Raw genomic sequence first — 21825 nt, forward strand, 5'->3', positions numbered from 1 at the left:
AGGAAGCCTCCCAAGGTCTCATAATTTTGAGTTCTGTATTAGGCATTCAGTTTACCATTCTTTTCCCTAACCTTGTCCTAGTGATTCTCTCTTGCAGTTCTATTACTCCACAGGCTCTCATTTCAGTGAGGTCTGGGTCTCAAAGTTGAAACCAAAGCTCATCTAAAGGATTGTCAGTAGGATTAGTGAGGCCAAGTTAGAATTCTAGAATGGGAAAGGTCTTTTAGATCATCTGGTCATCTTAGGCCAACTGAGACAGCCATTGATGTGCATTGCTGAGATCTCCCTTTAAGACAGAACTGGCCTGAAGGAGTTGAGTTAGCTGACAACCTCCAGCTTCAGGTGCCTTCAGTGTCTGCCTTAGCTTTCAAGCTGGAGGTGTGTGCTTCCTGGCCAGCTGCCAGCCAATGACTGAGCAAGGCAGGGGTACAGTGGCTCACCTTTTGGGGCAGCATGGGGTTCCTCTATGTGCAGACTTTGCACCAGAGCTCCCAGTTGTGCTGGCCAAGACTTTCTCAGAGCTATACCACAGGCTGAAGCTCTTCTTATCAAAATTCCTTCCTTTCCCCTTCCTTCACCGACATCAGACCTGAATTGTGGTCTGAAGCTCTCCCTTCCTACGTGTGCTCCTCTCCCTTTTATCTTTCACGGGTATTACTCCCAATAAATATCTTGCACTTCTGGTTATATCTTATCATCTGCTTCCCAAGGACCCAATCAATACATCAATGAACTCCCCATTCCCATCCGAGTTTTACAGTAAGGAACTTGAGGTCCACAGAGGTGAAGTGACTTACCCAAGGTCCCATAGCTAGCTAATAGCAAAGTCACTATGACAACCCAAACTTTCCGACCCCCAGATCAATGCTCTTTCCCAAACTTCAGTTGTCCATGTGCCACCACAACGGCATATACAAAAGACAGATTTTGTTTTATCCATTTATCCCTCATGCTATTGTTCACTTGACATATTTGACACCTTAAAAAATTATTTCATTTGTTGTTAAGTCTCTACTTTAGCCCTGTATAAAGTAATAATAGCCATAAAATTTGGATTTTGATGTGCTCATTTTATATTTTCCTAATACATATTAAATAAATACATTACCATTATGACAAAAAAAAGTTTGTGTGTGCACTACCTAAAGTCATCTCACATACCGTCAGTGATGGGTGAACCCTAGGATGTATAAGGTAGAGGAAAAGGAAAAGGGAGAGGGAAGAAAGAAGGAAGGGAGGGAGAGAGGGTGGGAGGAAGGAAGGATGGAAGGAAAGAAGGATGAAAGGAAGGAAGGAAAGTGAAATATCTATTGGTGAGAAAGAAATGGTAAAAACACATCAATGACAGCTTCAGGTGCCTTGCTGAGACCTCCATGTTTCCTGACAAGTCCTAGTCTAACCTCCAATGAGTCAACAAACATCCTTTATTTATTTGTTGCCTACAAAACAAACTGAATGTATTCAGATACAAATTAAGAATCGAGACTTCTCCTAAGAGTCGATTCATTTATCCCCAAAACGGACTGAAGTGCTCTTTTGGAGAAGATGCACACTACATTTCAAAGCAGTAGCTCTAATCTTCATCTTATAAATTGTTTGAATGTACATATTTCCTGAGAAAGGTTTAAGTAACATTTCCTTTCTCATTTGAAAAATATTCATTATTAAAACCAAATGTTTTTCTTTGATTTAAGAAATCTAAGAATATAATTACAATAATCTTTCACCTTTGTTGCTATTCTTTTGGTTTAAGAGCTCTGTAATGATAATGATTCTCTTGTGCTAATGAAACAAAATTGGGGTTAGAACTCACGTTATGTATTAACTTAATAGATTCTTAGTATCATAATGATAATTTAACATTTCTCTTTCATTTCATGGAGATAGTATTATTCAGAACCTCTGCCAAACAGATATTACTAATTTAGAAGCCATTTTGTTAATTCCTAAACCAACTGTTCTTTTAGAGAAAGAAGAGCTATAAACTAAGCTTAATGAAATACTACCTTCAAGAATCTCACACATTTTAAAGGTATGAGAAGTTTGAAGGTATCTATTCAAGTTGTGTTTTATTATGAGCAGAAAGGTGGCTATAGACTTTGGCAGGGTCACTTAATGTTCCATGTTCAAATCTATTTCTGGCATCTGGTTTGAAAAGATTTGGTAGTGGTCTGCTTCTGGAAAGACAAATCCAGTAGTGACATGTACATACACTTGGATTAATTGGGGAAAGATTCAGTTTCCTGTGTCCCCTTGTCCCTTGCCTTACATTTCAAACCTGGGTAAAAGAGTTTACATTTCAAATCCAAATTGAATCCAAGAGTAATCAGTGAAGAATCATATCAAATTACTATTTTTTAAAGGAGAAGAGAAAATAAGCTTCACAGCTAAAACAGAGACAACAGAATTGAAAACAGAGTATTGCATTCAGGTTTGGGTATTTACTGACTCATTTCTCCAAGCATTTAGAGAACACATTAGGTACTTCACGTTTTTCTCTTTTAGATGATTACAGATGACACGAACTAAATAGAATATATTGCCCTGGGAAACTTAAGCTCTGCTTGTTCTTACCAGGTTAGCAAGCATGTAGTGATAACCTCTTGAATGTTTCCCCAGGATCACAACCTGCAGAAAGAAGAAATAAGAAATATTACTTACTTAAGAAGGACATTTTCAATTGCACAATGGGATGGCTAGAGTAAATTTTAAATGATCAACAAAGTGGTAGGTCTTTTGCATACAGTAAAATCACAGTTAATTGGACCAGATTTCTTTTTATTGCATTTCATTTTGAGGCAGAGAATACAGGAAGAATTGCTAATATCAAAGTTAAAAATGTCAACAACAGGGGAAAAAAAAGCTCTCTAAACTTCCAGGTCAGTAGCATCATTGTCACTTAAAATAGATGGCAAAAGCAATCAAGCTGATGATTCCCACCCATGAATTGGATTTCTGTACTTAGCTGTTGAGATGGAAAATGGGCTGAACTTCGCATACAAATTAGAAAATAGAATGTACAGTACAATTTTTTCATCTGGAATGCTTAGGGAATAGAATGCTCAAGGAATGAGGTTAATGGGATTTTCAGGTTAATCGAGGTTGCTTTTGCTTATGGAAAATTTTTCTAAAATGTTTGCCTTCCTTTTTCTGCTTTAATATGAAAGACTTCTGACCATCTGTACATCTTTTGTGCTGAATGCAATGCCTTAGGGCAGTGGGGAATGGGATTTTACCCTAGGGGACATTTGGCAATGTCTGAAGACATTTTTAGTGTCACATTTTGGAGGGGTGACTAGCATATAGTGTGTAGAGGCCAGGGATGCTGCTAAACATCCCACAAGGCATAGGACAGTCCCTACAACAAAGAATTAGCCAACTAAAGATATCAGTAGTGCCGAGGCTGGGAAACCCTGCCTTGGTTCATCATTCTTATCATAATTTTCATGAGTAACACTGTATTAATACCAAGCTTTATTGTTTACAAAGTACATTTTTATTATCTCAAGATTTATAAGTGGACTGAATATTTCCCAACCAAATGTATTGGTTGGCTGTTGGAAGTTTTTGACTACCTCACATAAACTTATATTTCCTTATATAGCTAAATACAACAAAAATTCTGGTTAATTAAAGGTTTTTATAAAATGTCATTTTATTGAGTACTGACTGTGCAAAGTACTATGCTGGATGCAAGGAGTGGAAATGAGGAGGGGGATAACATAGAGGTTAAAGACACAACCACTTTAAGAGCCCTTTTCAAGAAAAACAATACAAAATTAAGAGTACAATATTTGGAATAAGGCCTTGGAAAGAACCTGTGCAAGTAAGGGGCCATTAAGTTTAAGCTTCATGATAAGTTCCTATTGGACACAGCCCTCAAGGGTTAAAAAACAACTTGGAAGATAATGTTGCACACATATCAAACCAGAACTATATATGGGGCCATAATAATAATAATAAAACAACTGCCCTGAATTGAGTGCCTAGTATATGCCAGGCACTGTGCTAGGCACTTTATATGCATTTAATCCCTAGAACAATTTAACAGATTAAGTACTGTTAGTTTCATTTTACAGATGAGGAATCTTAGCTAAAGAGAGTTTAAGTAATTTGCCCAAAGCCACACAGCTAGGAAGTGGTAAAGCTGGAATTAGAACCTGAGTCTCTCTACCTCTAGAACCCGTACTCTTGACAGTGCATTACATGGTTTCTTAATATGTGCCAAATGTCAAATACCAATAATTGCTCTAGGTACTTGGGGAAGAGGAAGAAGAGATGTCTAACGCCTGCTGGGGTGCATAGGGAAGGCGTCCTGGAGGAGATGAGGTTTAAGCTGGCCCAGAGGAGTGGAATCACATGTTTAAATATCATGCCGGCATTAGAAGCCTTCAAGTCACTTCAAGTGCTGAGAGAGAGAGGGAGAAAGCGAGAGCGAGAGAGAGGGAGAGAGAGAGCACTGTTTTCGATTAATTTAAAATATGAACCGCATTTCTGACTGATTATTTATGGAGAAAATGAAAGGTTAATGAATGTCTTGAGGAGGTGATTTCTCACACTGCCATGACACAAAATGAGCTGTTAGGTATCTGCTGGGATGTATTCTTCAGTGTCCGCTTGTGAGAAACATCCTTACTGGTGACATTTGTTAACTTTTGATGGCAAGTTGGGACCATATATTTGTTGAATTTTTAATTCACTGACAACCCTCAACATAATAAAATCAGAGGGTTTTGAGTTCTGTCAGAAAAATGAGCAAGATTCCTAAGGACATCTGGCAGAACTTAGAGAGAAATAAAGAAGCACGCACAAAGGAAATTGAGTAAGTCTTTCTCACCAGAGGCAGGGCTTAATGTCCTTTTTGAGCATAGAGAAGGCAAGAGGGAGCCATAGAAAAACATTAGTGTGATGAGGAAAGCCATAAACGAGAAGCCAGGAGCCCAACCTTGTCATGTACTCACTGTTTGTGGGCAAATCAGTCAACTTTCTCCAGCCTCCATTTCTTTACCTGTAATGTGGGACAATGAACCTGGCCCTTCCTATCTCAGCAGTGTGGTCACAATCAAACCGAATAACATCTACTAAAGTGTTTGGGATGTGCATTATGTAATTATGTGAGGTTATATAACTGTGGGAAGGGGTCATTCACTAAGACGTCATTTTTTCAGGTTCAGCAAAGCTTAAAACTATTGGTATATCTGCTTTAATCTATGCCTGGATGGTCCATTCAGAACAAATTCACTTATTTGAAGGTAGATCTCTCATAACATCACCCTTTCAAAACTTAGCTTAAACTGAAAGAGATGGGAAAGTTATGTAAAGATAGGAACCTTTAGGTGTCACAAATCTGCTGCCTTGAAGGTCATAATTATTTCCTCTTCCCTACTTTCAGTGCCTTTTAAACTCTTATTTGACATACAGTTCTTACCAATCTTGGTTTTCTACTTCACGGTAAATGAAAAGCTGCAAACTAGAAGGGGTGTGTATGGAGGGAGGGGGTGATATTATAAAGAGGTACATTAGCAACAGAGGAAATGACAGACTGACTTAAAGGAAGAGGGGCCCAAACAAAGCAGACAACATTGTACTACTGCACAGTATAATCATGGATGTTCATTGTGAATGCCTGAATCATCTGGGTATGGCTTCTTGAGTTCAGTTATTTCTGCTGAAAAACCCAGGGATATGTGTAATACATTTTAGCGGAGCTTTCCATCAGAAATGCTCAAAGTCCTGACACTTAAGAGAGTACACTTCAATTATCTTGAAATTTTATTTACCTGGGATAGCAATAAGCCTACTGATGTGAGCTAAGTGAGACCTCACTGCAAAAAGCGTCATGTTTTGTTCTTGGTCTTTTCCTTTTGAATTTTTGATGCAGGGTTTGTAGAAGTAAAGGTGGGATGGGAGGGTTGTGTGTAACATGGTGCACAAAAGACTTGGTTAATGGGAGAAGTTCTTCTTCAGTTAGTCCTAAATCTTAATTTTTTCCATCTGTTATAGATGAACAAGTCATAAATCGTACCCTCAGTTACTTAATGACTCTGGTAACCAAGAGAGTATTCAACTTTGCTTTTACAGTAATTATAATAGCTCTTTCTGAATTAGTTTCAGAACTTCAAACATAAAAGCTGTTTTACGGTCTACCGTGAAATTTAAGGAGGAAATACCAAGTTCTCAAATCCATGTTTTGTATTCCCTGTACCTTTGTAAGATTTGTTGGAGATGATGGATGGCTTGATATGAAGGTAGATATGATAAATGTAATAAGGGGAAATGTGTGAAATGTAGACAAAATTCATTGTTTTAAGGAAATTTATTTTTATCTTCATAAATAGGATCTGAAATAAAAAAATGCCACAATCCTCATTCATTGAAACTTAACAGTTTCATTTGCAAAAGAAAGAGCTCTTACATACTAATTCACTGAGTCGTGCGTATAGAAGAGCTTTAAATCATTTGTTAAAGAAGTCAGTGAATCATAGTCTACCCATTTGGGGGAGACTTTCCCTTATTGACTCCTCCATCCACCTATCTGTGAAATTGGGGGCTGGGTATCACTGAGTAGTCAAAAATAATTCAGAAAATGTTCAGTTGGTTTTCTACATAAGAGGCCCTTTCTTTTTCAATTTAATGCTTAATCTAGACATTTTCATAATTTTAGAAATTGCTCCACAAGACTACTTGAGAGAGGCCCACAGAACCTTTGGGAGCAAAAGCATCTGTTTTTCTATGCTCACATTTAAAAAAAATATGTGTGTGGAAAAGTGTCTCTGTATTTTTCCCCTTAGATCCATCTGGTATGCAGATTAGGTTATTTGCAGACCTAAGTATCTCCATGTTTGGATTTTCTACATCGGTGCCAAAAAAGGATCTATGTATAAAGATTGATCTTGTTTCGAGCACAGAATATGCCTTGCCATCCACCTTAATCTGTTTCTCTTTCATTTAGGTACCCTGAAAATATTTGGGAGGCTGGGGGGAGAAATTGGGGAAGTTTCTGATTTTAATTCACCATATTTTCCTCATTTGTTGTACAAGTATTTTCTCTTTAAGAACAAGCTATTAGACCACATTCCTTTCTTTCAAAGAAGACATTTTTTTTCAGCCCCTCTCTTCCTTTCCTGCTTCCTGAGTTAAAAAAAAGTACTGTTGTCCTATGGCAACCTATCTAATTCCAGCTATTTGGGAGTTAAATGGTTGTATGCCACAGAAATCTGTCTTAGAATATGCCATACTTCCCAGAAGAAATCTTCCATCAGATATGATAAAAGGTGTTCATTTTTTGAATGAAAACCCCTAGCTACTAAACTGCTTTAGTCTTAGTAAACATATACCAGAAGTCAATTCCATTAGAATTATTGTCTAATAATCTCAATCTGCACATACATGCTCTCCTATAACTGAATGACAGTGCTTCATATTGCAGTGATCTGACTTGAATAAATGTGCTGGATTAGTGAGGTAGAGGAGAGCCAATTACCCTCCCCAAAGTCAGCCCAATGGCAGTGGGGTGGGGGTGGTGCAGATGGAGAAAGAAAGGCTGAAGCTTTTCATAAAGAAGGAAAATGGGAGTATAACCGAGAAATCTCATCAGTGCTTATGCTGTCTACAGGGGAAGCTTACGCAGAGAGAAGGCAATTGAATAAGGCATCAAATAAAATGCTGGGATGTGAGGATTAGAAGACAAAGATTTCACCAAAGAACATGTCTTTTGGAAGTTTAACTTCCCGGATTTTAATACTGTATTCACTATGACTAAATGGAATATATGGAAGATTTAATGCTAAGCAGGAGAGGCAAAGAGAACGTACAAGTAAGAGGCAATAAATGGCCACAAGTAAGTTAAAGGAGCAACATATTCTTGCTCCTAGGGATAAGGGACCATTTCAATGCGTGTCAATCCTGGTGGGAATGCCTCATTGCATTAACCCTAAAACAGTATTTCTCAAATTCATTCCTTTACAAAATTCCTTAATGATTTGTATACTATCCATATACCACATTACTATTATTTTCTTAATATTTATCTTGATAACTACTGCTTCACTTAAATTTAGCTGTGTCCAAAGCAACAATATCCATGAAACGACAGAGAAGAAAATAAATATAACTGTATGAAAATAAAATACATTCATCTAGATGTCACTGAAAATCCTCTGCCACCAGGGGTGATGGGAAATATTGCTTTAAAAAGCAGTCGTGTATTTAGGTAAGAGAATGCAGATCATGTTTCCCCGTCCTAATAAAATAAGGTTAATTTTTATTGTGGTTCAAATCTTAAAGAGTATCCACATCCACTTTCAAAGGTTCATCAGTCTTGGAGCAAAATGATGGGCAGAGTTGGGGAAGTAGCAATTAATGCCCTGGACTGGGTACAAATGACAAATCTGGAAACTTACAAAAGCATTTCCTAAGGCAATTTACACCTACTGCTCCACCCAGGAAGCCAGCAGCTTTGATCAGCTAGAGTCCTTGGTCATGGGGGTCAGTAATAAACACCTGGACCTTTCCACTAGATAACATTCCGTAAAATGATGCATTTCCAAACACTGTGCCTTTTCTTGGAGTACTTCATCTAGAAGACCCTTCACAGTTGTCAGTGCCATGGAGTGGATCCCGACTCCTACCAACACTGTGTACAGCAGAGTGGAACCCTGCTTGGGCTTTTTGCACCATCCTCTCACCTTCCGGCATTAGATCAGACAATGCTCCACTGCTATTCACAGGGTTTTCGTGGCCAAGTTTTTCGGAAGTGGGCGGGCCAAGTCCTCTTTCCTAGTTGATGTGCCTTCTGTCTTAGTCTGGAAGCTCCAGTGAAACCCGTCCACCATGGCTGCCCCTGCTGGTATTTGAAATACCAGTGGCATAGCTTTCAGCATCACAACAACACACAGCCACCGCAATATGACAACCAACAGATGTGTCGTGTGGTTCTCTGACAGGGAGACGATCCCCCACTGTGGGGGTGAGAATGCCGAATCTTAATCACTAGACCACTAGGGCTGGCCATTTTTCACAGTACCCTATTTATATTTGGAACCATTTTAGACATTTCTTCAGAGAGGCAAGGTAGGTGTGATTTTAACTAGTATTCAGTCTAGAAGAATATAGCAAAAATTACATTAGTTTCTCTTCAACATAGCCCTATGTATGACTTTTGTAGTCTATCCGCATTTTGTATTGGCTATCATCCCAAATTAGTGATAATTTATTTTAAACAAGACATTTTTTTATCTGAAAAAATGCCTTTGTTCTTTGCTCCAGGTCGGTTCCCATTTGAGCTAGATGTACAGTTGTTTGTAAAAAAATTTTTTTTATTGAGTTTATGATAGTTTACAACATTGAGAAATTTCAGTTGTACATTATTGTTTATCAGTCGTGTTGTAGGTGCACCACTTCACTCTTTGTGCCCACCCCCCAACCCCCTTTCCCCTGCTAGCTACTAATCTGTTCTCTTTGTCTACATGTTAAACAATACATTTTAAATAAGTGTTCTTCAAGCATTTTTAATGAAATTTACTGTCAACTATTTTATGTTCACACAGCAGCTTTTATTTTCATATCTACAACTTTACTCTAAATATCAAATTGTATGTTTTTACCTTTCTCTGCAGATTTTGCAAAATCATTTGGGCCCAAAGTACTATAATCCTGAATTTCTGAATAAGACCTACTGGAAGGACTGTATGTGTGGTGAGTAGAAGGCTTGGAAGTGCCAGTGGACTCATTACTTGGATTTTCTTTTGCAAAAGGACTAGCATAGTGTTCTCAGGCATACAGCTGATTAGTCAAATAATGTGTTGGTTCCAGCCACAATCATTTGGGGATAGGTGGGATAATACAGGACTTCCTTCATTGGCCCAGAGGTCACACCTTCCCATCTTTAGGCATTTATCAGGATCAACAACTCCAGCATCACACCTAAAATGACACTTTATAGTGTTTAAGCTTTTAAGAGTCTAACACTCTTTATAGATGTGATCTGAATCACCCTTAAAGCTTGGAACAAATAGGTATTTATTAAAGGTGATTCACTAGAAAGAGCCATGAACCCTGAAGTCAGATGGTTCTGGATTCAAATCCCGCCATTTACTTATTAGCTCCATTACTGTGTGCAAAACTGAACCATGGATGGTTGGTAAAGTACTAGAGGACCAGCTTCGGCCAAGAATGATGGAGACTCCAAGTCAGGAGGCGAGAGAAAGAAACATGTGATGTGGGGATGTGGAGAATGAGATGTTCTCCTTAGAACTCCCTGATTATGCCTCTGTAAATTCATTTTCTGTTTGTGCAATGCTTCCAGCATTTGACACCCTAATGTGTGAGATTTTCTGATTGCTGAAGGAAGTGAGAGAACATGTTTACGTTTTTAAATACAAGTAAATCTCTATCAGAAACCCAGTGTGTTTTGGGCCTTTGATTTTCAGGGTAGTTGCGTATGTGGTAGGTGTCTCCCTCTTCTGGGAGCCATGTCATTTAAGTGTATCTCGACTTGCGAATGGATGACAAATGGTGATAGAGGCCTAGTTCATGGGAGGCAAAACACCAGTCTCCTAATTCACAAATGTTTGATTTGGTTTGGTCCTTCACTCTTGCTATTTGAATTTGGCATTATCTTTCCCACTCTGATAGGTCATGCACCTTTGTGATCACACTAACACAGTAACAGTTCAAGCATTCCAGGCAGAATTACAGACTTTTAACCAAAATTAGGAGATTCTTGAAAGCTAGTTATTAAATATTTAGGAATTTTGTGAGCCAGTTATTAAACCGTTGGTAGCTTGAAATCAGCTATGCTGGGAGTATTTACACTACAGAAATCAGCCAACACTAAGAATCAGGACTTTTTCCTTACCTTGAGAGCCAGTTTACCAGCGCACCACTGAACTCAGAAGGAATATGGATTGAAGTCCCTAGTGGATGGAAGGGTTGCCTCTCTTAACGACATTTCATTTGTCTCTTCTTTCAGTGAACATTTGTTGAGTGCCTGCTCTGTGCCAATCCTGGGGCCAGACACTGGAGAGACAGAGGTCACCAAAACCTGGTCCCTAGCCTGGAGGATCTTAACACTAGACTAGGAAAGACTGCCAAGTTAACAGACAATTATAATCCATTGGAAGTAGTGCGAGAACAGAAATATGTTCAAGGTACAACTGAGGAGAGAATGATTAACTTATAACTTGCTAGAGATAGAAAGTACTTTGTCTCCAACTAAGGCCTGAAGAATTTTTTCCTGTGGTTTTCACAAATGGAAACTTGACAAAAAGGTAACTTAAAGAGAATGCTATTTTGAAAACAAAGAGAGATGTATTTCAGAGGGCTATTTCTCTTGATTTCAGGAGAGCCTTGCTGTGTTACAATGCTTACACACCAGAGGAAATATTTTTATTTAGACCAACTATAGGCATTTGTTGTGATGGTAGCCAGGGCTGACTCCATAAGAAATTGTGACTGGAATGATTGCTTGGAAAAACTAAGTTAGAAGGGGTATAAATGGTTATATAGTAAATAGAAAGAGATCTGCTAAGGGCAGTGCATCCCAGCTTTGCCAATTACATGCTGTGCAAACTTAGGCAAGTAACTTAACCTCTCTGTCTCAGTTTTCCATCTGTGAAACAGGGAACACAATAGTTGGGAGGCAGTGGAGTAGGGTGGTCAAGAGTGTAAGCTAGACTGCCTGGGTTAGAGTCCCTACTTTGCCCTTTAATAGCTATGTAACTTTGGGCAATTAAACTCTGTGTTTCAGTATTTTCATCTGTAAAATGGGACTATTATCGGTACCTCTTTATAAAATTGTAGTGAGGAATAAATGAAATAATGTATCTATAGTTCATAATGCTGCGCCTGATGCTTATCATATATTGGTTATGTTTTCCATTCCTTATTCCTATTGCATTGCCCCCTCCCTCCATCCTTCGCTGCGGAAATCACATCTATCTTTTAAGGGTCAGCTCATATGCAGCCTTTTCCATGAAGCCTTCCCTGATTTCAAGTCCCTCATTCTCAAAATGTAGAGAAGTGGTTTCCTACTGCTATGGGGTGAGGAATACAGAGAGGCATCAGAGCTGGGTGCAGAGGGGTACTGGGGCCACTGGTCAGGACAGCACTGGGTTGGAGGTGCAGGGAAGGAGCTGAGGTTTGTACTTGGAGTTCAGGCATTTGAGTTGGGAGTGCAAAAAGGACAAGAAGCTGGGGGTAAACCAACAACAGAGTAACCCACACTGCCCCCCTCCACTGCCCCCTCCTCTCTTGCCCCCAACATTGATCAGAACCATGAATTCAAACCACACAGATGCAGTGGTTGGGAAGAAGATGTGTGTGGGGAGGTGCAGGTGGGGGAGGGTTCTGCCCAGAGGCAGGAGCACAGCACATAACCTGACTGATCCTGTGCAGTCACCACGGTGTTTATTACCACAGGAGAGAACAAGGTTTGCCGGTGGGCAATGAGAGATTTGAGAGCAGAAATTTGGCAGAGTCAGTAAGATGGATCTCTCCTCTGCATTGTAGACTGTTGCCCAGGAGTCTCGAGCCACCCTACCCTGACAGTAACAGCTGGACCTTAGCCTTATTCACGCTTCATTTCAGGAGCAAGGAGGCATAGCTAGTCCAGGTTTTCTCGCTTGAATCCATGCAGGCCTTGGGGGTTGAGAGAACACTAAGGAACACAATCCACATATCTTGGAGGCCCAGGCTACAAGAATGTCTTAAGACAGTATTTCTAAAGTGTATGTTGTGTGGATCACTGGAGAATCTATGAAAATACAAGCGGCTGAGCGTGTCTCAAGAGAGTCTGATTGAGAAAGTCTGGGTTAGAGCCAGGGCGTCTGCGTTTTAACACTCAGGTGATTCTGATGCTCACTGAAATTTAAGAACTACCTTTCCATACAATAATAAATACACTTTGAAAAGCTAAAAGCAGGACCCTCAGTGATGGGATTCTCATGAAAGTCGGTAAGAAGGGAGACATTGAGCTTATGGGATCCTCCCTTGGGGAGCTCCCATGGGAAGCCCTGGGCCGGCAGGGGGCAACATGAGGACACTCATTCAGACTCCTGGGAAAGGAGCCAAAGGTGGAATTTCTGAAAGATTCTTGTTTTAGACAGGAATACACCAGACGCAGACCCTGAGACAAAGATTTGCGGGCCAGTAGTTTAATTGGGAGATGATTCCAGGAAGCGCTGGTAAGAGAGTGAGGAAATGAGAAGCAAAGGGAAAGAAGACAATACAAGTGCATTAATGAGCAGGTTAGCTCTGAGGACCTCTGGGAGTCACGTGAAACACACCTACGTGAAGGGCTAGGAAGCTGAAGTCTTTGTCTTTCAATTCCCATTCACCATTGGCTGATAGCTTCTGTCAGGAGTATTAATTCCTCCTCAACACTTCTGACTTGTCACTCTCAAAAGAGAAAGTCTTCAAGTGGAGAATAGCATGTGCTTATCATAGGATGCCGTTGGCATGTATATAAAAGGCTAGTGCCAAAGGGACATGAGTAGGGCACCAAGAGCATCTGTTATAACCACAATGACCCTTATGCCACATATATTACACTTTACAGTTTACATATTGCTTTGATAGACATTAGCAATTGATAAAAAAAAATAACATGTGGTGGGCAGTGAAGCATAAAGGTAGTGGGAGTGGACTCTGGAGTCAGATCAGCCTAACACCAGCTCTTCCTCTTCATAGCCGAGTGACCCTGGACAGGATATTTCACCTCTCTGAACCTCAGTTTCTACAGCTGTAAAATAGAGGTCATAATGGCACCAACTTCTTAATGTTCTCGTTAGGCTTAAAAGAAGAAATGCATTTAAAATTCCTAGGAGAGTGCCTGAGATATAAAGGGATTCAATCAATATTGCTTTCCTTTCTCCCAGCCTTATCTCTTTGCTCATCTCATGTACCCCACAGCATAGAGCCCCAGTGTACGGCACTGAGGTGGTGTTCAATACATGTTTCTAACATGGAAGGCTTAAGTCCACCCTGGAGAAAAGTCTAGATGGCTTATGAAGCAGTAGAAGAAGGTGTTATTTAAAATAATATAAAATGTAGAAAAGTGTACTGAGGGGATAGGCATTGAACAGGTTCAGATGCAAAAGGAAGATGTCTTTTAGACTAGATTTTGAATATTGGAGGGGAACTGTTGCTGGCAGAGAGAAGGGAAGAGAGGACCCCAAGTGGAAAGATGCCCTGGACAAAGGCCTGGTGGTGGGACACAACAGAAGACAAACATAAGCTAACATTTATTGAGCACTTATTGTGTACAAGGCACTGTGTAAGATGATTTTTTTTCAGTGCTTTATCTCATTGACTCCTCACCACAACCCTTTAAGGTAGGTGCTATTATTAATTTCATCTTCCATGTTAGAAAACTGAAGCACAGAGCAGCTGGATAACTTGCCTGAGGCCTCACAGGCAGAAAATGATGGAGCCTGGAGTCAAATCAGATTTGTCTGACTCTAGAGTCCAATCATTAAGTGTTCGAAGCTATAATAATAATTACTGATCATAAGAACTATCATTATTACTGTGGGATGATCCGCTCCCACCATGAATTCAATTCAACAAAGACTGAATACCTACCGTTATTATGTATTATTACCTAAGTGGGGAGCAGCTATGGCCTGAATCTTTGGAAATTCTCCTTTGTTGCGGGGCATCCTGGGAATTTTCCTTTGGTTTCCCCTAATTATTTCTCAAATCTTTGGGCTTGGTTCACATGATCGTGACTCCAATTTTCGATTCCCTATCAGCATATGACATGAGTTGTCATTGTTTAATCACAAGCTGCACTTGTGATGAATATTGGATAATCAGAACAAAAGCACAGGAAAAATAATTAGAGGGAACCAAAGGGAAGAGGCTCACAGCCCTGAACAAGAGACTGTGTTTCTAGGACTCAGTCCCTGAAGCTCTGACAATGTATTTTAATCCTTGTCTGAATGCAAATGAATGACTCCATCAAATCATAGGCAGTTTGTCATGGTGCAGGTTATTTGGCTAGTTAATTAAAAGTCTGAGTAAGCTCGTGCCTTTCTGCACCGGGCTCTGAAGAGAACCAAACCTGTGTTCTGACCAGGCAAGTTAATTTAAAATAAGTGACCTCAATTGGGTAATGGCTGCAAGTTCAAATTCAAGAATCACTATAATTAGTCCCAGATGGATCTTAATTGTTCTTTCAGGAAACAGAGTGGGGAAGGGGAAAAGAAAAATGCCCAAGCCCAAAGTAAAGGTTATTAGCCACAGCTTTCAAAAGCAGGGGAGCTGACTGGGGCAGGGCACAGTTAATGTGGTATAACAAGAGTTCCATTGCTGCTTTTCCAAACGCATCCTTCTACATGCGAGTCTAGCTCTTTTGGAAATAAGGACCAGAATTCAGCACTCTTGGCCATGTGGTTTCAGGCAAGTTGTTTAACCTTTTTATGTCTGTTTCTCGTCTACATAATGGAGAAAACACTATTAACCCTACCTACCTCAAAGGTCTGAAGGAGATACTTTGCAAAAAAGCTTTGAAAAAATATGGAAAGATCTACAAGGTAGTATTTATTTCTGCTTTAATCCAGGAAAGTTTCCTAATCAAAGATTTTTTTGATTTTAGAGTATATGGCTGCTCTAGGTGTGTGCCTCTTGTTATTTTTTCCTTAGACTCTACCATAAACCAGGTACCTTCTGAACTATAGCTCTCAGAAGGGGAAAGGATCACAGTGGGCAGTATATTCTGCACCATATCTGTGTGGTGGTACCTGATGTTCTAATTTCTTGGGAGGTGCGCCCACAGAGCTGAAAATGAATTCAGCTTTGCGGGCTTTTGGAAGAAGTTAGAGAGCACACACATTTAGCAATTTTTTATTACAAAATTGGATCCTTCACCATTCATGTTCATATAAATCTTTGACTTAAAATTACGTGCTGGCACAGCACTGTGGTACCGTGAAGTTAGTAGTGTAAGTCACAGTGACAGCAGGATGGCTTTATCTCCACTTGCTTTTTTATATGAATGCTTGGGTTTCCCTTCAGTGTTCTGATACATTCTAATTACACATATCTTCCCAAGGCCTGGAAGCCAGAAGTAATAAGAATTTGTACAATGGTAAAGGTAAAATAAGTGAAAAAATCACAACCCAGTACAAAGCCTTGGAAGACCAAGAACTGGACCATTTTGGGAAGCACAAATGACTGCTTTTGAAGCTGCTTTTCTTTCCCAGTTCCGCTTTTTAATAGGAATTGTATCGTGATACCCATTAGAGTCCCCCTTAATGGAATGTAAGCATCTAAGACAGAGATTTACAACCTATGCCTACTGACAGTAATCACAACTGTTTTTCCTTCAAGCCTAACCAAAACTCATTAAAGGAGCTTGCTTTTAAATCAGAATCTGCGTTCTGCCTTGTTAGATGAGTCAAGCAAATAATGGAGTTGTGTCTCTCAGAGTTGCATTGCTATCGAAGGCTGTGCCTTTTGCCGAAAAGAGCTTGAGGTCACAATGAACAAATAGACAAAAAGCCCTGGCTCCACATTACCCTTAATCACTGGGAGCACGCATCCATGGTAGGGAGCAGCAGAGGACACAGCCTTGTGAAGGTTTTGCAAAGTGTTAAGCCAGACGGAGCAGTCCTTTCTACCAGTCTCCCTGGGGAGTTCGTGTGGCGAACCATGAGTAAAAGCCACAATAGGCAGTGCGTACAGGACTGGGAATTAATCCCCAAGTGATAAACGTCAGGACTTTTTTTCCTGAAAAAAGTCAAGAAGCTATTTATTTCATTTAACAAATATTTATTGAGTACTTACTAGGTTCCAAACTGTTTTGGCTGCTGGGACTACAGCAATGAACAAAGCAGAAAAACCCTGCCCTCCTGAAGCCTGTGTTCTAGTTTGGTTGTCTAGTGATCACTCCCTGCTGTGAATTCCTATCTGGTTTCTACCTCTCATCTTTCCCTGAGACTATCAATTATTTACCCAATTTAGGCATGTGTCATGCCATCCCAATTAGATTATAAGTCATTGAGGGCAGGGCCCCAGTTTAAACTTGTTAGTGTATACATTATTCAGCCCAGTGCCCTGTAGGCAGGTATTCAATGTTTGTGGATGATGAGAAAGGAGAGGACTCCAAATAGGGAAAAAGGATGAGAAGTGATATTAACTTCAAATGTTATCTTTCTAGTGTAGTATGTTTTCATATGACGAGACTATTTTAACCTAAACACTAGTTCCAGGCAGTTAAGTGGGAAGTGGGATGGGGGTAACAAGGCAGGTGGCCTATTCAGGGGAACCCATGTGTAGATATCTATTTGGTACACGTATTGGCATAATTTTGGGTGGTGTGGCACAAAGAGTATGGACATTGGAATCAGATCTAGGTTTGAATTCTTGCTGTCTCACTCATTAATTGTGTGGCCATTATATATGTTAGTCCCTCTCTCAGCACCTCAGTTTCTTCATTGTAAAATGATGGGATAGTATAATCCCTAAGCAGAAGCTTCTCATTTCAGATACCATGTTAGTGTATTTACTGGTGGAAAAATTCCATTTCTTGAGGATCAAAAGGTCATGATGTGGGGCTGCCCCATGGCATAGTAAGTTCAGCACGTTCTGCTTCAGTGGCCTGGGTTCACGGGTTCAGATCCTGGATTTGGACTTATACCACTTGTTGGCCATGCTGTGGCTGTGACCCACATATAGAGAAAGATTGGCACAAATGTTAGCTCAGGGCTAATCTTCCTCAGCAAAGAAAACAAAAGTCATGATGAAAGGCAGAGTTATATTGTGGCCAATACAGCCCGTGTTCTTAGTGATACCAAGCTACTACCATTCTGCTTTATGACATCTGAGTTATTCTCAATTTCCTAATTGGCACTGCTTATTAGCATTCACTCTAAGTTAATGGGGCTTGTCATACATATGCATATATAAATTTTCACCCTGTTCCACCAAACCAAATGGACTATTGGTCCTTGAAGACTCCGTTCAACAAAGCATCAGGGAAAGGCTCCCTGATCTCTGAGCCAGGCTGAGCTGGCACATTTCTTCTGAATTCCTATTAGGATCTCTGTTCACCTCTGTCACCATGCTTATCACACTGGACCACGATCATCTGTTTATTTGACTGCTTCCCTACTAAACCATGAGCTTCTTGAGGGCTGGATCCATGTCTTGTTTTTCACTTTTTCTTTAAACTTATTACTAGTTCTTATTCAGGACAACAGACACAGGCAGTGTGAATAGGAATGATGTCTTGCTTTCAAGGAGAGCTTGAAACAATCTTATATTTCAGCAGATCTACTGGAAAGGATTGTATGTAAGAGTCTTCTATTTTATTTTTTCATGCAATTAAGAAGATAAAGCCATTCCCTTGTTTCTCTCACTTCAAATATTTCATGTATTCCTATTTATGTAGATTCCATAACGAGGACACTTGAGCAAGGAGTCCTTTTCCGTGTCCACAAAGAACCGAATCTGAGCTAGTCCTCTTTATGCAAAAAGTCTTTGTTAGATACGTTGGGTTCTGTTGTTAACGATATTGCAAACGGAACCATCCCCATCTTCCTCTGGAGTACAGTAAAGGGAAATTCATCTCTATCTGAGAACTTTTCAGATAAGCTCGGAGAAAAGCGAATAACATGGAATTCATGAAAATAGTTTGCAGACTGAACAGCTGTCTCTATATTTGGAGAAACCATACCATTTTCTGTTGGCTCATAAATCCTCCAGTATCGGACAATTATTAACTTTGCTCTTTTTCTTTAAAAAATATAGTCTGATGGTGAGATCGTCACGCATGTGTTCTTGACATGAATTAAGCAAGTTGAGAATGAGTTGCAGATCACTGAGTGGTAAGGAGCATAAAAGAAAGTGACTAGGATTTCATATGTATTGTCTTTTTGGGGGCTTCGAGATCGCCGGCTGTAGCTTAGCAAGCAGGGTGTTGTGGTGGAGGCTGCAGTGGACAGAGTTGTTGGGGATGTATATCATTGAGAAGTTTTTTCAACCAAAACTGTCCTTCTACCTAGTTTCAATATTTCTCAATTAGTGCTTTATTTTCAATAGGTTGGGTGTGGGAAGAAGCCCATAACTCTTCTGGGGAGGAGACGTGAACAACGTTCCCCCTCCCTAATGAAAGCAAATACCTAAGGATTCAGGGATCGGCCTACTACTGCCTGTTACAATGTAGTTAATGCAGAAGAGCTAATAGCTCTATTGGGAGATGCACTTTCACGCCACTCTTTGCAACTCTCTGAGAGGCTTGGTGGTGGTTGCCATGGACACGAGATAGTGAAGGGGCTTGGGTCATAGTTTGAAGGATTGCACTGTGCTTGAGTGGGTGAGACTGAAATTAAGTTAATGCGTGTACAAATAAGGTGTGTTTCTTTCCTTTGTGCCTTTGAGAAAACTGCAACAAAGCAGTCTGTCAAGTCACAATTGATTTTATATTGGCTAGGAAAGAGGGAGGGGGAGCAATTTATTGAGTAGGAGGTTCTCAAGTTAAGCACAGGCAGTAGTTTGAAATATGTCAAGAGAAGTGCAAAGGACTCTTAGAGTGGCTGAAGAGAAAGCAGTTATGGCAAGGCACTTAAGAATGGCCATTCAGAAGCTTTCTATAGTACCTTCTTTGACTGCTTAGTCCACTGCTTCAGTGTCCCTGGATCCTCAGCTCTTAGGTTCTACTCTATTTTGGTTCTTCCCTCTTATTTACCTCTGTAAGTGTGTGTGTGTGTGTGTGTGTGTGTGTGTGTCTTTTAGATAGCGTCTTTTCAAGGTTCTGATTTGCGAATTGGTTCACCCAGTTATCCCTTTTCTATGTCCCCATTCTTAAGATTGGCGGGCATGTTTTCTGCCAATGTTGAATTCTGAAAGAGACTGCAACTTTCCTCCCCCTGTCCTCAATAATGATCCAGGTATACCTGGAGCTAGAATTTCCACTGTTGAGACAATTTAAGGCATGAAAACAATTTAAGTTAAACCATGTGAGTTTAAATACAATGCCCTTGCTTATGACCAGTTAACCCCACTATAGTAGGACAGACCTGTTTGGCTCACAAAATCATTATCAAAATACTGGCCACTTTCTTGGTAGCACTCACAAATCCAAACCTTTAAGATGATCATAGTAAAGTAACATCATACTGTCAAAGACAAACATGAAAACTGCAAATATCTGGAGAGCGCGTCCTAACCACTGAACTCTTCTCTGACTCCACCACGTCAGTCTCCCTCTCTTGAGACTTGCCTCAGATTATAGAAGGAGCTTAAATCCTTTTTGAGTTCTCAGGCTCAGAGGCCACACATTCCTTGCCTTACTCATTTTCTCCCCCTTAAGAAATGAGGTGCAATGACTCTAATTATAATGCTTGATATTTGCAGACTTGCCCTCTCTGAGGATCTTAGAATACCTTAGAGAAATTATCTGATTCATCTTAACATCATCCTAGTAAGGCAAGGAAGGATTTTTATATTTTATGGCTCAAGTTGCTAAGATGATAAAAGGTGAGATGGCTGTGCAAGGTCACACAATGGTCTTGAGATAGAACACAGTCAGCTTTCTGGTCTTTGGCCTAGTCCTGGATTACTTCTGAAGATATTTGTCAATTGCTATTAATTTTCAGAGTAAGATGTTAGTTGTACATGTATATTTGAGAGTCTGATAGCTATATATTCTTTTGAAAGATTGGAGATAGAATATGATGTCTAGCTACTAATCTCTTCCACTTTAGCTCTACCTCTAGTGACGTGACCCTGATTGTCACCAATCTCCCTAAGCCTTGGCCCTGGTCCATTGAATCGTGCCCCTTACTTGTCAATTTGTTAGCTTTTGGCAGAGACAGTTTGACCCTGTCAAATATGGACTGAAGGAAAGCTGCCCCAACAAGAATGGGATTAATTTGACTGGAAGGGCCAGGTAGGTGGTTGGTAACAATAGCATGAAACTGATTGAGGACTCTTTCCTATACTCAGTCTCACCAAAGGCCGGACCTTGGCACGGATCAATCAATGGCTTTTGCCCTTCAGTGTTAGTGCACTAAAGAACTTGAATCTACACACTTTATTTTATTTTTTGTTACTGCACTTATTTTGCATTTGCTTAGTGCCTCTCCGTAGGGGAACCCAGAGGTCTAAGTTATTTTAAACATAAGGGTCCTGTAGCAATGTGAGCTTGAACAATCACTAGCTGTTGTGCTGCTGTTGTAAACTGTGATTCTTGCAGCCCTTATGAAACTGTTTGTTACAGCACCTGTTATAATCTAGGACAAGACTCCTATAATCATGCAGCTGAGTGATGAACCCTCTTATTGCTACATTTTTGTTGCTCTTAATCTGAGGAAATTCCCTAATAAAGCTGAATGATGATTCTAAAAATTCATTGTTTAAAAAAATTTTAAAAATTCAATGTTTAAAGCCAGTAATTCTAACCCATAGAAGTCAACCTCTCAGTGCCTGCAAAAGCTTAACTGGAGTGTTCATGTGTAAGCCATACAGTGGGACAGGTAGCAGGGCGTTTTCCTCCCTTGCCAACTGAACATGTCTTTATTGCCTGTGGAGGGATAACATAGCTATATAGGGTTAACGTTTCCTTTCTTTCTATTTTTATTAGAGAACAGATCTGAGGTCTCACTTGATTTAAGTTATGGAATTAGCTCAAAAAAGGAAGGTTATCTGTATTAGTTTTATCTTTCCATTTGAGCTCATTCATATTTTTATAATTTTGGAATAAGGTACCAGCCTTAATCTTGAAACATTGGTGTTAATAGACGGGAGAGGAGGTCTTATGATTTAATAAATCTTTATTGCAATCACTATACATTGCCATGTACAAGGGCATCTGAGCAGGAT

At 39.9% G+C, this 21825-nt stretch overlaps 1 protein-coding gene across 1 annotated transcript in view; it reads right to left on the minus strand.

Moving 5' to 3' along the window:
• GRIA3 (glutamate ionotropic receptor AMPA type subunit 3) overlaps positions 1 to 21825 on the minus strand; it is a 271547-nt gene that overhangs the window by 105253 nt on the left and 144469 nt on the right. The window contains exon 5 of the mRNA XM_046673901.1: positions 2575 to 2628. Within this exon, the coding sequence (XP_046529857.1) occupies positions 2575 to 2628 (54 nt within the window). The remainder of the gene's footprint in view (positions 1 to 2574; positions 2629 to 21825) is intronic.

The sequence above is a fragment of the Equus quagga genome, chromosome 10, assembly GCF_021613505.1.
Source record: "Equus quagga isolate Etosha38 chromosome 10, UCLA_HA_Equagga_1.0, whole genome shotgun sequence".
Lineage (NCBI taxonomy): Eukaryota > Metazoa > Chordata > Mammalia > Perissodactyla > Equidae > Equus > Equus quagga.